This window comes from Tachypleus tridentatus, unplaced genomic scaffold, assembly GCF_004210375.1.
Source record: "Tachypleus tridentatus isolate NWPU-2018 unplaced genomic scaffold, ASM421037v1 Hic_cluster_2, whole genome shotgun sequence".
Taxonomy (NCBI): domain Eukaryota; kingdom Metazoa; phylum Arthropoda; class Merostomata; order Xiphosura; family Limulidae; genus Tachypleus; species Tachypleus tridentatus.
The window spans coordinates 30669586-30686843 of record NW_027467782.1 but is presented as its reverse complement, the minus strand read 5'-3'; the positions used below and the strand labels follow the sequence as shown (position 1 = coordinate 30686843).

Below are 17258 nucleotides of genomic sequence, written 5' to 3'. Positions count from 1 at the left end.
TCTTCTTTAGAGCAGTGCTGAACAAGGTATGAAAATATGTATTTAAAATGGTTCATTAAGAGTTCTTGCTTCTGCATTCTCATCTGTTTGGCCAGTACTTTCAGCAACATTGAAGCTTCAGGAGAAGCTTTAGTAGCAAGTGGAGGCAACATGTAGCGTAAAGTGCTCTATTATTCGAAAAGCAACATGGATGTACAAGTGATTTCTAACAGTGATAACAATGTATATATTTCAGTTTTAAAACTACATATACAGCCTTTCCCATTTTAAACCAAAGACTAACATACATATTTATGTGCTTGTTTTACACTTTCAATAAACAATACATTATAAACATGAGCTACTAAATACTTTGATCTTTACATATGTAACAGGTAAAAAAATATATGTATTTTAAATATGTATTTAATATAAAATAAAAATAATATATAATATAATATAAAATATGTATTTTAAAGTGATAAGTACTTTTTTTGATAAGAAATTGATACAAATATGAGAAAAAACAACAATAAACACATGAAACGAGAACAAATTAAAGTCACAATACAAGAACAGCCAACCAAAGTAATAATTCAGTGAAAGTGAACAGAGGGAGTTGCACATATCAGGAGCATGTGTGTTGCACTACTATTGGTGGGAAGGTTGTCACATGATAATCTGCATGCAAGACACACTTTACCATTTAACTGTTAGGCATGCTTTTTTTTTTACATATAGATAAAAGCACCAAACTATTTATTGATGTGAGAGGAAGTAATGTTTGGTATTGGAAGAATAATCATGAAACAACTCTGGTACATCAAAACTAAGGCAATTTTCAGTTTGTTTTTATTCTTACCCAAATCAAGTCTGAATACTAAGCAAACATATGATTTTGTATCATAACTGTTATATAGATATGATACAAAATCATATAGATCTATGTTAAAATTTCATAATTTTCATTTTTCTCCACTAATTTGAAAATGATAGAATGTGTAAAAAAGAATTTTTGGCATAAACACTGTAATCATAGGTAAAATCATTAATAATTCACAATAAACATTCAATAAAAGCTTACAAAATTTGATATATTTCTGTATTTATATTAATATTCATTATTTCAATGCCAGAAAAGAAATAAAGAGCAAACATCACAACAGAAATTTCTTACATATATTTTGTGTATTTTTTTCATTTTATACTTAAAAGTAAGACAATAAAGCATTGTAACAGAAATGTTTAAATTTACATAGGGAAATACACTATCAAGATTTTAACAATCACAACTGAATAATAAAGATACACCACATGGCCAAAAGTAGGTGAATACCCATATGTGCATATTAACATTTTCAAACATGTTCTTAAACTTATTTTTCTTAAAACATAAAACAGGAAATGAAGAAAGCAATTGTCTTTTCCAGCTACAACCTTTGCACCTGGATGATGCTTGTTATAGCTTACTAATCTTTAGGATATTTCAAACATAGAGGACATGAAACAAAATTTTTGTAAGGTTTTAAATATATATTGGGATAACCAAAGATTCAAAACTACAATACTGATAACCACAGAATTCCACTATAATTCATTAAGCTTAGTAACTGAGCTGTATTTGCACCTAAAATTATGAAATTTAAACAGACTAAAAACTCAACTTTCCAGCACAAAAGAGATTGGAAGGCTTACTCTAGCAGTTAAAATTTAGAAGTAAAACATATCATATACAAGAAAAACAATAAATAGTCCCACTCCAGTAACTCAAATTTAGTGGTGACGTGCCATCTACATGTGCATAAAGTGATTAAAATAAACTATGTATGATTTTAGAAGTGGATATATCTTATTATAGTTAAAATATTACAATTTCTAACTATCCTTTTTTTTTTTTTGTGTAATATGTCTTATTCAAACATTTCAACAAAAATCAAGAACATAGAGAAGGTATTGTGTACATTTTACAGTTATAATAAATTTTTGTATCAGTTCTAAACTTTCATACTTACATTACTTGAACTTGTAAACTTTCACATCCTTCAACACTTTTCAAAACAATTGGAATCACAGAGAAGTCTAGCTTTTCTTCTGCCTTTATAACATTAAATGTAGTAAAATATCAGAATTATATACATTTCTTAAAATTAAATATACTTACATACAAACTATATACATAACATTATGTGCAGGCAAATATCAAATTTGTTATTTTCCTGCACAAAGAATATTTTTGCAACAAGCATGCACTCTTAACTAACAGATCTAAGCATTGAATGCTGCTTTTTATATGAAAAACTTTTCATTCACCACCAGACAACACCTGCCTGGTCATCTTCATTCCAAAGCCAAGCAGCATCTGGTATGTATCATTCAACCAATGGCAGAGAGAGAGTCCACACCATCTAAACCTCAACTTCAGAAGAAAGAAAGAAGAAATTTCATGCCATCAGTCAAAATGTTGTGCATGTGCAAATCCAGAACCAACACCAGCCACTCAGGAACCTAACACCTGAATAACAGTAGGAAGAGATCGTCAGTGTGGAGGTTCACTCAAATACCAATCAGATAGGTTCCACTCTGCACACCATCCTCCTCCAAGTTTGAATTTATCAGAAGTGGAGCACTGGAGAGACTACATCTACCCCATACAAGACTCAATTACACAGAGTTGGAGCACTTGACAATTGTAGAACAATTAATCCTTACCAACAAATGTATATAAACTTCTGTTAGTTGGTCCATCTCTAATCCAAAATCAGTCTCTATGAATTGGCATCCAGTTGATGGTAAAATGAGAGATCTCAACCAGGGAGGTGAGCAGCATTGCAATGGATTTACTCATGATATAGTGTATGACTGGTGAAGAACATATGCCCTATACACCTTCAGGAAACCACTGCCCTACACTCAACAGAATGGAATTGAGCACATTCAGGAGACAGCAATCACATCACCAAATGAGAAATTCTCCATATCTACTTCCTCAGCAGCTTGTAACTAATGAAGCAAAGCCACCCCTCAAAAAAGAAACAAAACAAAACAAGTGTACTATAAGAAATAGGGAAGAGAGAAATTTGCATGGGAGAATACTGAAGATGTGAATGGACCACTGTCATCAGACACAATCACCTGGAATTATGTCCATTACTTAGAGACAGCACAAAGGTTACTACAACTAAAGACACCAGGTGTTTATGTATAGACACCCCCTGACTGTCAATTTGTTTTACATTTTTGTCAATTAATGATTGGCTGGTCTTGTATAAAACTCCATATCAACAGCAGGCAATAAGCAGAGGCAGATGGCTTAACATTTTCCATGCTACCCATTGAATGCATATTTTGGGTAAGTATTTCCTGTTACACACCAACTGCTTATTGGTACATCCCACTGTCTGGATAATATATATATGTTGAATAAGGTAGTTATAAGACCAGAAAAAAACAAAGAAAAAACAAACAAGCAGTCCAGAAGATAGAGAAACCACTGTATGGATAGGTTCCAAATCTGGGAGAGAGTTGTTCTGTGGAGTGGAAACTGACAAAAAGAGGGAGACAAAAGCCAGGATACATGAAACGTTACTGTGGTGTATGTGATGGGACACTATTGTATCACATCCTATAGTATCTGAGATTGAAAGTAAAGTGAGTGGAAAGGCAGTAATGATAGGAGGTCAAAGTGAGAGAAAAATCCACTACAAATACCAGAAGATAGAGAAACCACTGTATGTAAAGGTACCAGATCTAGGAGAGTTGTTCTTCTATCACCTAAGCTTAAGTTTTCAAGACATGATTCATAAGTAACTAAATCTGATGATCATGATCTTATATGAGAAAGACCAGTACCAAGACAAAAGAAGTTCTGAGAGTGAGTACTTCCACAATGGGGGAGGGAACAACAGATGTTTTTGAATGGATCACAATAAAAATACCAAACAGATGAGACAGAAAATGAAGGTTAGACTGTGAGGAGAGACAAGCTCAAAAATATAGAACCAGAGAAACCTTGCCCTTGGCATCAGAAATGGATCAGCCATCCAGAGCTGTACCTCATTGGAACAGAAGCAGCTGAAAGGTGTTGTTACAGAACTGGCGAGTGTTAAGCACTAAGTACCACCTACAGTCACCAAAGATACAGAAACTCACATTTATATGCAGAAGGAGCACACAGTCACTGATCTGAGATCTGAAAGGCTCAATCATATGCAAGTCTGTATAAATGGGGAAAAAAAGGGTATCCAGGGCCATGTGAGATCAACTGATACCTGCATTGACAGATCATAAACTACTGAAGGAAATGTGTATGGGCAAATCTAAGAGGAACAAAAGATTCAAGAGAGAGGGAATCCTCAAAATAACTCATGCAGGAAACAAAGGAAACAAGAGTCCTGGTATCAAAAACCTCCAAGTGACAAAGACAAAAAATGTAGGCTGTGCCTTCTCCACGAATGTAGTTAGAGGAGGGTTGAGATTGAAATGAGACTACTCCTGAAGGAAAAGGAAGTCAAAACAAGTAAGCCACACTCGGTGTGGTAAGTGGAGACCAAGTGTCTATAGATTAGTGATATAATAGGCTTCAAGAATATGACCTCGGAGAAAAAAAAGTCTGGGCCATAACCAACTTAAAAGGAACTATTGAGAATCAAATATTTGATCACTGAGGTAAATCAAAGGAAGCAAAAATATGTATACAAATCAAGATGTGGAAGTTATCCATCATGATGAGAAAACTGACCAAAGAAAGACCAAAATTGGGTTAAGTGGGACAGACTAATAGCCTTCTGCCTTCATTGGAATGATAAAAAAATACAGAAGTAGAACTCTAGAATGAAGCAGAGGAATTACCTCACAGCCTATTCAATAGGAGAGGTGCAGAGTAAAAGATGGAAGGAAAAACCTCTGAGAAAGAACCTACAGAGCTTCATGGGATGTAGCAAAGGGATTCACCAATGGAAAAGTTTTACAGGACTAAAGTCAACAAGTAGCTCAGGAATGAATTGCCTCCATGGCTTAAGGAGATAGTTAATAGTAAGAAGAGGACAAGAGAGAAAGAGGAGGATCACTCCAAAAAAACAATATATATAGACATATAAAATAAAAATCTGGTGAATACAAACACTGCTGAAGAACTGCATCATCAGCTAAAGATACCAACAATTAAAAAAAACACAAAACCCAAACACCATATCACAAGGACCCAAGACAGAAGTCCTGGATAAGGGTTAAACAGAAAATAAAGCAACCTAATAAGGAGCAGTCCAAAAAAATATCCAACTAAATGGAACAAATGGAAGAAAACCCAGAGCAAAGTGGAAAACAAATATGTGCAAGCTGCCTCACAAAAGCTGGAAGGGTCATGATGGATAAAAGGAGCAGAAGAACAAAAAAGAAATTGAAATACGGTGAAAAAGGGTAGATTGAAAGAAAAATGTAAGAAAAATATATCTCTAGACTCAAAGTATCAGGTGAAAGAGGACCATGCAGGTGTTCAAGATTTAGCAGAAATTAACTGCAGAAAGAGAAAACAAAAGACACATAACTGTAAATCCCAAGCATAGAAAGACAAAAGTAGAACTTCAATGAGAAGTTAAAGCAAGTGTAGTTAGTATCCTATATCAGAGATAAGAATCAAACCAGCCAAATTGTGCACAATGGCAGTATCACTGATCATTGTCTGCAGTTGTCATTACAGTATAGTATGACTTCTGTAAAAGAGTTTTAAAAACCTTGAAGGATATCATTAATGTGGGAACATTCAGTTGAAAACATGAAGCTCATATTATGATAGTCCTCTTTCTTAAATCATAAAGAAAGAAAATAACGGCAATAATTAGAAATACACTAAAACAAGTATGGCAATAGCCATAGATCTAATAATGACCTTGAAGATTACTGGATGAAACTTGTACATTGGATTAAATAACAATAACAGGTAGTAGGACATGTTTCCCCTAACAATAAAAGGTGAATTAAAAGAAAATCAAAATCAACATAATTCAAATGAAAGTTCTAACTGTTAAGTTTAAACTTAGTATTATTCTACTTGATAATGAAGAAAGGAAAGACTACACTTGTGTTTGTGGTGACTACTACACATAAAAGATGTGTCACCCTCCTACTGCTGGGGGGCTATGGTTTAATAATGATGAAACAACAGACTGGTACAATGCACATTAATAGATGTAGGAATGAGAGCTTTGTTAGAGGCCTGCAGCATGCTCAGGAACTTACACTGAAGTGCACACTCAGGTAATAACTCTTTCTGGTGAAAAGATTGTTTTGTTTTTGAATTTCACACAAAACTACTCGAGGTCTATCTGTGCTAGCCGTCCCTAATTTAGCAGTGTAAGACGAGAGGGAAGGCAGCTAGTCATCACCACCCACTGCCAACTCTTGGGCTACTCTTTTACCAATGAATAGTGGGATTGACCGTAACATTATAATGCCCCCACAGCTGAAATGGCGAGCATGTTTGGCGCGATGGGGATGCGAACCCGCAACCCTCAGATTACGAGTCACATGCCTTAACACGCGGCCATGCCAGGCCCTGGTGAATAGAACACAATTTTATTTTTTAAACTAAAATACCTTTAAAATGAAACTAGAAGTATAATTTTAGCAGTTACCTCTTTGAAAGAATGATGTTACTACAAGTAATCTTTAGTATTTGAAATTATAATTCAATAATTATCATTAATTTTATAGCTTTATAGATTTCAGTTTTAGAATAATGTTACACATACTTCTACCAGCTTTAAGTACAATACTAAATATTTAAAATTTTAACATGCAAGTATTAAGTTATCTGAAGGAAAAAACTTATTCTGTGCAATAATTAAAGGATTTCTTTCAATTCTTGAAAAAGTATTATTTTGTACAAGATAAAACACACAAAAATAAAAATGTGTGGAGCAACTAGTGACATAAAAGCTGTCTACTTCCATTGGCACTAAGACTAAATAGTTGTAAACAAAATGGGAATAAACCTAAAGAACACAGTCAAGGTTGACAAATACTACATAAAGTTTAGATACAAAATCACTGTGGCAGAGTTTAGAAACAAAGCATTTTTGTATTTATACTGTTTACAATACCATGCAATACTTTTAAAACATTCACTTATGATATCTTTCATGGACACACATATATTCATTACAATATATTACATAAAAAAAATAGCTTGTTCTCAGGCAATTATAATACTGCTTTAATACTATAATACTATTTTATGAATTTATGTCATTATGTTTGGTATCAAATTGTAGATTATACTGTAAATTTTCATATTATACATTATTCTATTTCTTAATTTAAAAATAAATATTAAAAAAACACTTTTAAACATTGATTTCTGTGTGTCACAAGGTACGTTAAATGCAGCATTGGTTCAGATTGGGTGTCCAAGTACGAAGCTTATTGTTTTGTACAAATTAGGAACTCAAATTACTAATACTGAGAAGCTAGAATATGAAATAAGAACCTCCTATCTTTTCTATTTGTTGATATATCATTCATATACTGAATTAAACACAGTGGCTCTACTCACTTCTTCCCATTTTTGAAAACAGGTCCTTATATGCACTTACATCTTGTGAATAACCAATCAAAAGCTTAAAATATCCCTCAAGTGGTTTTCTCAACCATTTTAAAGTATTACTTTGTGCTGGTAAGTTGGGTCTTTAGCCCGTTTGAAATTTCATATTCTTTAAGACCCAAATACAGCTTAGTTACTACACTTGATAAATTATAATGGTATCAATATAGTAATTTATAAATTTTTGGTTATTCAAACGTATATATATAAAACCTTTAAAAATTATTTAATTTCTCATCTTCCACGTGTGAAGTTTCTTAAATATTAGCAACATAAGGCAAAGAGCAACTGAGTACAAAGGTTGTAACTGGAAGAGATAATTGTTTGCTTTACTTCTTTATTTACAGTTCTATATTTTACAAAAGAAATAAGTTTAAAAACATATTTGTTAATTGTAGTAATGATAATACATATATAACTGAAAATACTAGCCCACTAAAGCTCAGCCAAGATAGGTAACTTTGTGATGACTAAAGGTCAGTTTTATGCTCTTGGATACAGTAAGATGGGTGCACATGTGCTGCATCCTTGTAGCTTCTGTGATGTAGGTTAGCAATGACTTAAAGGTCAATATAATAAATATATATAAATGTATAATGTTATACAAGTCTTAAATTACTGACTGAGTATGCATATTTTACCTCCACATCAATGTTATCAACAAAATAACCTTGGGCTGCAAGTTCCTGCTGTGCTCTTGCATGCTTTCCTTGAGATGCAAGAAGATCTCCAATCCAAACTTCTTCCTCATTACCATACCCTAGAAAGTGAACAACACATGTCCCTTCTTGTTCATTAGTACTCATAACACATGCTTCATAGAAGTCCATCTTCAGAAAATATTGCCTGACAGTAGTCTCCCAATTTATAAAGTAACAGTATATATGTTTACTATCACAATCTTCTTATATATATCATAAGCTTAATAAAATAGAGAAAACGTATTTCAAACTTTCTTTAGTGAAGAAAGTTTGAAAATAATTTTTACCTTACGCTTCTCTCATAAGACATATTTGAACTTTTAACTCAAAACTCAAGCTGAAACCATTTATTATAATTTAATTAAAAACTGAACAGCTGTTAGATTATGTAACACAATATGCAATTCTTCACCTTTGTTAGAAATGTTAAAAATTAAACTGCTAACCTTAACATCAGGATTAAATGTAGGCTATTATATTAAAATATTATTAATATAAATATATAAAGCAGAAGTGTGATTCACTTGTATGTCTGTTTATTCTACATACACTTTTTGCCAGTTTCAACTAAAGTTGGCTTGTATCTATATGCCCCCTCCAGGAACTGCCATAGGAGGATTGTGTTCATCTAATTAAGATGTCAGACACAAACGTAACCAACTCATATTTATCATGTTAACCACATCTAAAACCTCCTCGCTGGGTACTGACATTTGCTTGAAGGTAAGGCAAGGATCATCACAGTCATTTCAGGCCCTAAAATCATGGATGTGAGGCAAACACAGACTCCAGGGCATGATACAGGATTGACCCAGAAATCTGGAAATGTGTCATCCTGTATTTGCTGGAAGCTCACTGCAAGCAATAAATTCCTGTCACTGTAGGACTGTGCCAAAACATTCAAAGGTCAGTAACATCCATATCTCATGAGAGAATGAGGGAGTGCCCAAGACAGAAACAGAAATATACTGCTTACTTTCCATTACCCAATTCACAGAAGGAAGAATCAAGGGAGACAGATGGACAACCCCAAACCTGTGTGAGGACTAAAGTTGATTGGCTCTCTTGATATTCAAAAACCAGCCTGCAGGATTCAAACATCTGCATGAGGATAGGATGAGCACATCCAATTGAAGAGGAGAACTGCATTTAGATGTTTAATTCTATGATGCCACTCAATTTAAGGGATGGTATACTCTTTACACCATTGCTGTATTTTGAACAGAATGGTTATAAATATATATATATATAGAACCCATCCATCAGGATGCCTCCATGGTACCTGTGCTCAACCAAGGACCTAGAATAGGACCACTTCACTTTCAGAATTATGAGAAGATAGTGGATCACCTTCCATGAACAATAAATGAAATCAACATTGATAAAATAGGATGGCCATGCACTCACCAACCAGATAGCTTTGTGTTAAATCTGAACTGGAATTACAAGTACACTCCCATGGAGGCTTGTTTTAAGCTTTCTTTCTTCCCTTTAAGTGTTACAATATTTCATAATTAGGTACTCTGATTACAGATACTAACAGGCCAGAAACTAAAATAAGAATGTCTGATCTCTTTCTAAATTATTTATTTACTCATGCTTTCTTGTTAACATTACATATTTATGACCAATAAAAAAGCCATTCTATGACCTACGTGACTGTAATGTCTTTGTTTCATTTTAGTAAAAGGATATCAGTATTCCACTAGGTAATGAAATGTTTTAAACCTTTTCATAAGTAGGTAAGTTAGAAAGAAAGATAAGTATGAGTAATTCTGGTTTACTCTTTGAACTTTATTTCCAAAATGAGTATTTGAAAATTATACAATTATTTTTGGGACAACCAACTTAGGTTCGATGAAGATCAGCTTCCAAGATCAAAAAGGTTTCAATCCTGAAGTGTTGAATTTTTTCTTTAACATGTTATTTTTTTTTATAGATGTGTAAACTTTAACCAAAAAGTCCTAAAATGTACAAATTAAAAATTTAATAGATTAGATTAAAAAAAAAAGGTAAATGGGAATTTTGTTGCCTTGAGGAATGCACAAAGAATATATGTTGTTAGATGATAGGTGACATATCCTAATTGTTTTTAAAATAAATTCCCTGCACTTTGTTACTATAGATTATAATGAAGCATGAATAAAAGAGAAACAAAACAACAAAATTAAAAACAGAAGTACACTGTTACAAGCTTGTTGCCATTTAGGATAAATAATTGTAATTTTCTGCTGAAATCTGCAGTCATCCTAAAAAGAAGGAAAGGATAATTAAGATATCATGTTTTGTTGTGTTGGTTACAAGGCCAGTCAAACAGACAGCACCCATATAGTGTTAAAAATTGAGAAAATAGCAGATGAAATACAAATTTGTATAAAAAACTTTCAATACACATTTAGAAGGTTCTAGAAGTAATTATAGTGGAACAACCTCTCTGAGTAAGAAGGGAATAACACAATTTTCTATGTTTGACTTTCATATTGTGCTGAGTAACTTGACTCAACAAGAGTATCTATAACCTTCAGTTTTATTTGTTAATTATGAAGCAAAAACTAATAGTAAAAGTAAACTGTGCTACTGAATGTACTTACCAACAGATGGCACAACAATAACAAATCTCTTGGATAATCTCAGCTGCTTTGACAATGCCAAATGTTGACAGAAGGAGCTAATGTCAGGAACCAGATAAGGGGAAAGTTGGGGAAATCCTCCTCCTTTCACTTTAGATTCCAAATCATTCACTTCAGCCTAGATCCACATACCCATATCAGTGAAATATTAGACATATGAATCAAAAAATATTACTGATATGTTTCATCATTTAAAAAATTTGTATACTAAAGGAAAATTCACTAACATTAAAATATTAGTCAAGTAGAATTTGCAAACAAGAACAAAAAATATATAAAAATAAATTGACATCATAAACTGATATGCTTTATACAACATAAGACAGTTAACATATATTTATATTTCTAATAATACTATAGAGTCATGACAATATATTTTTCACAACATTCCTACCTTCAACCACAGATGAGCCATGTTCCACATCATCTGTTTTCTTTGACCTACAGGTTGCTCAACTCCTTGAGAAATATAATTAATTCAAAAGATTAACACTAAAAAATACTCTTGAAAACAACAAATACCTGAATAAAATTTAACAGGTTAAATAAAAAAACAAAGTAATTTATTCTGCTTGTTAAAACCCAGGCACTAAACTAAACAAGTCTCATCTTTGCCTAGAAACTATACACACACACACATACATTTATATATATACATATATATCATTTAGTAATTAGTGCAAGGTTTCTTCTTGTGTAATGACATAAAACAGAAGTATGAAATTAATTCAATACTTCTCTAAAGTTAATAAAAAATTCACAATTCAGTTTTTGGAATAATGGTGCATACAAGTCAGACAAAAACTTCCAGTGTTAGTTTTCTTTCTCCAAAACTCTTCTGTTGTTTATGGTTTCATCAGGAAGTTTCAAACAAATATTCACTTACTCTTTAACTGTCTTATCATAATATTTACACATTTCTTCAGTCGGCATCAAATTCAAATTTTTGGTTTATCACTAATGCTTATAACAGAAACAGAAAAAAAGAACAAAAGGAGAAGTGTACAAAGAAACAGTTATGAAAAAGAGATGGACACCAGTAACTAGTCAATAACACAATAACATTTAGATTGTTATAAACTTACAGCCTCAGTACTTACAGCTCCACTGAAACTTTTTTCTGTGCTACTTGCAGTAAAGCATTCTTTTTCAGAGTTAAAACTGACTCCTGTCTTTGGGAGCCTAGCTAATAACTGGCCAAAATTGTGAAGACACTGTATGTGGAGAAAAACCTAGTAACACCACAAGCAAAAAAAACAAATGTTTATGTATGCATTTTAGCTAATACACTTGTGTGAGAAAATCAAATCTTGATTAACACAAAATTCAACTTAACACTTTTGAACAATCTCATTAATATTGTGTACATTAATTTATAAACTTTTTTTTTCCCTCAAAAAGTCTACATATTAGTGGTATAATATGAAATTCCAGAATACATATCCACTGATATCTAACAGGTAAATAAATATTAATTATTACAACACACAAAATGATTGTAAAAAAGTTAAGAGAACTAATGAAAGCTGGAGAGCAAAAAAAAATTAAACACAAGCATTTTATCTAAACTGGCCAGTTTCAGTGTTCTCATGACAAAAGTTTGGATACTGAAGTAACAAAAGTAACTATGTTTACACAGAATGAAGGCAGTAACAACATATATATGACATTGTTCAGTTACAATGAATGTTCCAGTGTTATATCCCACAATCTTACATCACTCTCGTTACACAAATTAAATAGACATAAACCACTAGCATATAATGACTTGTAGAAGCCTTTATGCAATCACTAAACTTGAGTACAACGTGTAATTCAGGAAAACAACAACAAAGAAACAGAGCCAAACAACTATAAGTTATCACAGAGAGACTGTTGTAATATATCACTTTTTACAGTTGTAAGCTTACAGCCTTCCACACATACATCCCATAAGCTACTTACCTGAAGAACATCTGCAGAAAAATGTTGAAACATTTGCCTGAACAAAAAATCACGTTGTTATTTCTAAGTTATGGAAGGATGAAATGTGAGTTGTGACAGGGGTAAGTGCACTAAATTATTTGTAAAAAAACTTAAGTTTTATCATCCAATAAAGTTTTAATTTACTACACAGTAACATAATAATTATTTATAATATAAAGATCAACCATGTAATACAAAAAAAGCTACATATTCAACTGTTTCTAGATGAAATAACAACTGGTTAGTCAGAATTCCACATATAGAACTTCTTTTAAAATTCAAATAACTACAACAAAAAAACTAAGCAGAGATAAATATTTATATTGTAGAAAGTTATTATGTCAAAATGTGATAGTTTTCTTCTTTTACTAGATTACTTCTTTTGCATATTCAGAGTTTTTATTATATATGTAAGCAAATAAATCACGTAATTTAATTTGACTTAAATCAACAATTACTAGCTTCTTTCGAACTAAGTCCATAGGATGTATCAAATTCCAACTGAAGGTGAAAATTCTCAAGTGGGGCTAGCCCACGTAGGGTAAAGTCCTCTGGCAAAGGCTGTGTTTGTTTCCATTCTGGTCCATTCCAGACAAAACCTTGAACACTTGGAGGACTAGCATCAGAAAATACCAAGCATTAAACTTACAGCAACTTAAAGCAGTCCAGTAAGTTCACAACAACTACCAGGTGTTGGTCTGTCTGTCTATATATTTGTAGTAATATTATACTTTTGCTAATTCTTTCACATCAAAGACCTTGCTATCCACCCCCAAACATTTTGAATGGGATTCAGTTTGAGCAAACACGCTGGATGATCCAAAAGAATCACGTTATTCATCATGAAACAGTCCTTTGTGCTGTGGGCATTGTGGATTGCAGCATTGTTCTTGAGAAAGATCCAGTCATTTTCACAAAGTAAGGGCCTTCAGTCAATAAGGATGCTCTCTCCAACATGCCAATGTAACCAGCTGCTGTTTGATGCCCTGTATAATACTGGAAGGAGAAAGTACCCCAGGATATCCTTATCGTGCTAGTAACGTTGGAAGCCATCTGGACCATCCAGGTAAAATCTTTTCTCATCAGAGAACAAAACCTTCTTCCACTTTTCTAGGTCCCATGTTTGGTGCTTCTCAGCAAAGTTTAACTGAGCTGTTTCATGGTGTGGAAGGAGGCATGGCCTTTGAAGACGTTTACAGTTTTCAAAGCCTTTCTCTCACAGATGCCATCTTATTGTTCTTGATCTACATTCTGCATCAACACTACTCAACACCGGTGAAATTTTCATGGCCCAACCACTTGAAATTCTCGTTCCATATCTTTCAGGGTCTTTTAAGAAATTTGCAACATCAAGAGAGACCTTGCTTTTGCAGCTCAACAATTCTGCCAAGTTCAAACTCTGTCAACTTTTTAGCCTTTGCCATGTTTTTACCCAATGTAACACAGGAGATGTCAGTGGGAGATGTTGACAACGCTAATGCTTGAACACAAATCACTAAATTTCATTACGTGTTTACCGATTAACGCTTCGTTTCTGTATGGTCTTAAACTTTTGACCAGCTAGTATTTAGGCTAATTTCATAGTGTTCACATTTTCCTATTAAATGCTGAAAAGTTTTTTATTTTTTATTTTCCCTTTTCTTATTTTCATCTTTCAAAGCTCGACTCAAATAAGTGGTTGAGTCTAACAATGCAAAATGCATATTTTTTCATGTTCACTGACTTTAAGGTTTTGGCCAGCAGTGCATATCAAAAGTTTGATTCCATATAAAAATTACCATACGATATCAAATGATCAAATAGCAATTAGTCATACATATTTATATAAATCAAATGCCAGAACAAATTGGTTATTTAAAGCAAAAATAGTGATATCATATATGAATACCACAGTTTAAAATAACTTGTAGTAAGATAATAACACTCCAGAAAAAATTACAATTTAACATAAATATACCAGAATTTAAACAAACAAAGAAACAGCTTTAATCACCTCTCCATAAGTTACAATAATGTCACTATTGATGATTAGCCAATCAGCAACAACTTTGATACCCGGCAAAAGTCCTTCTTGGTTGATGATTTTAATGACTTCAACTACTGAGGGTGTCAATTCCTGTTCCACTAGAGACCTATATTTAGGATGATAATACTCAAAAAGATATTTTGGTGTTGACTATATCGAAAGACTGACAAAAACATTCATCATATTAAAATATTATACAAAACAAAAATGTTTAAAACTGAAATACCAGACACTTATTTTTATCAATCTGAGCATAAAATAACACTATGTAACAAAATTTTACTTTTAATGCTAATACAATCAAGTCCATTTTGCAGAACTGCCTTATTACTAGTCAAATTTTCTTCTAGTCCTCCATTGCAGTCAACAGCAGTGCTCGTGACACTCTCAACGCTAAGTCCACTGTGCTCACCGTAGTCACTCAACTCTTCTTCTTCGACTACATGCTCAGTCACACTACCACTGGTGCAACTAGCTGTGTCACTGCTGTTCTTCTAAGTCTGACTCAGAATGACCTGAATCATTGTTTTCATAACACACAGAAATTAGTTAGCAATTGATAATGACAAATTTTTTGTCGTGCGTTTATTCGACCAAACACATGAACTGGTTTGAAATGATTAAAAGGCCACTGATTTTATACTTTACATAGAACATGAATGATAAGAACTTGGAGGTCATAAACAGCACAAGTACGTCGTATACCATACACCTAAATATATCAAAATAATATCAGGATTTCCTAAAGCCTTTTGAGATGTTGACCCCTTTAGAAATTTATAAAGCGGTCACTGATTCTCAAATTCTTAGAACATAAATTCGAAGTGAAACTTCAAAATATAATCAACTTTTATGATGCAATCATTAGGAAACATAAAATGTGAAAAAGAATGAGGTTTTCTCTAAAAGTTGCCTGATGAATATCGGACTGTAGGTTTCAGAGTTTGAGTCCCTGAAGTTTCTAACATTAAACCTATTTCTCTGTCTCTTCAGAAGTCCAACCATTTACATGACTAATTGCAGTTTTAACAACATACAAACTTGGAGAGTCATACAGCAGTTAGATGCATAGGCCAACTTTAGCACAGGAGGTTATTTCTGTCCTCCTATCACCACTTAAGTCCTTATTCACCCCTTTACAGTCTCACCAAACCAAGGGGATCAATATCAACCATTCTGGGAAACCCTAATTTACATGATAAAGAATTTTGACAGACATTTGAGAAATTACAAAGTTTTATATTTAAATATCCATAACAAAGAGATAAATGAAAAATATAAAGTTATTACTGAAATAAACCTCAAAATGTGACAAGAAAAACAAAAGAAATAATAATATCTGATCTATTAGAAGTCATAAAAATGAAGAAGATAAATTGGAACTATTTTAAACTGTTCTGGTCATCGTTATGATGAAGTCCAAAACTTGATAAATACCATTAATAACTTTAATCCAACATGAGGTTGTTTGACATAAACTATTGCAAAACATAAATTATTTTCAAAGTAAAAAGTCTCTGTCATAAGAATGTAATAATAATGAACAATTTTATACAGAAATAATACAATCTGTTAGACACTTTAAAATATATACTTACAATATTTAAAAATACCATGCAATGCATCTGAGATAAGTAATAATGATACGATAAAATCTGTGTCACTAAAGTTACTAATGACCAGACAATATTTTTTTATAGTCAAGATGTATTTTATACAAACAAAATTGAAAATTACCAATCCTGAAATTTTTTTAAAATAAAAATATCATATTAACATTATTGTGAGATATCTAACCAGTCACAAGTTGAAATGGTGAAATGTATTAAAATCTTGAAGAATATTTATCTGGGAAATGTAATGTGACATCGTGATTATCGTTAAGTTTCCACAAAGCTTTGTTAGCATTTAAATACATTTTTAACATAAGGGTGTTTTACCATTTCACTATGAATAATTTACAATTATAATATTTTAAGTACTTCTGGATATGAAATTTCATTATCTTGACTTCCAAATCACTTATATAGTATTTAGTACAAACTACAGACAAATACCCAAATTCAAACCTACAGCTTTATATAATTACATTTTCATGTTTACAAAATACAATTTCATGAAAGTTCTTAAATGGTGTCACATCTGTGCTAAAGTACAAACATTTAAACCTAATGGCTCAGAAGAGCTAATTTGACAAGTTATAAACTGTGCCCAAGTACAACTGGTCACAGTGATGACCCTGTAAATATTTTCTGAAAACTGTGAAAACAGAACAGCTACATTTGTACAGATAGTTGGTGCTTTATTGACACAGTTTTGCAAGCCTGATAAAAGATATGAATATTCAATCATAATGAAAA

The 17258-nt window shown here is 32.5% G+C and overlaps 1 protein-coding gene across 4 annotated transcripts; it reads right to left on the bottom strand.

Annotated features, from left to right (window-relative positions):
• Positions 1-7507: 7507 nt before the first annotated feature.
• LOC143242829 (nonsense-mediated mRNA decay factor SMG5-like) lies at positions 7508-15297 on the bottom strand. 4 transcript variants are annotated; one of them, XM_076486376.1, is made up of 6 exons: positions 15230-15297; positions 14866-15004; positions 11993-12139; positions 11302-11366; positions 10869-11025; positions 7508-8336 (listed from the first exon to the last, which is right to left on the bottom strand). In XM_076486376.1, the coding sequence occupies exons 4-6, from the start codon at positions 11332-11334 to the stop codon at positions 8176-8178; spliced, it is 351 nt and encodes a 116-aa protein (XP_076342491.1). In that variant the 5' UTR covers positions 11335-11366; positions 11993-12139; positions 14866-15004; positions 15230-15297; the 3' UTR covers positions 7508-8175. The 4 variants fall into 4 exon arrangements, with proteins under 4 accessions (XP_076342491.1, XP_076342494.1, XP_076342490.1 ...); XM_076486379.1 differs by having other exon boundaries at positions 12008-12139; XM_076486375.1 differs by having other exon boundaries at positions 11993-12121.
• Positions 15298-17258: the final 1961 nt, after the last annotated feature.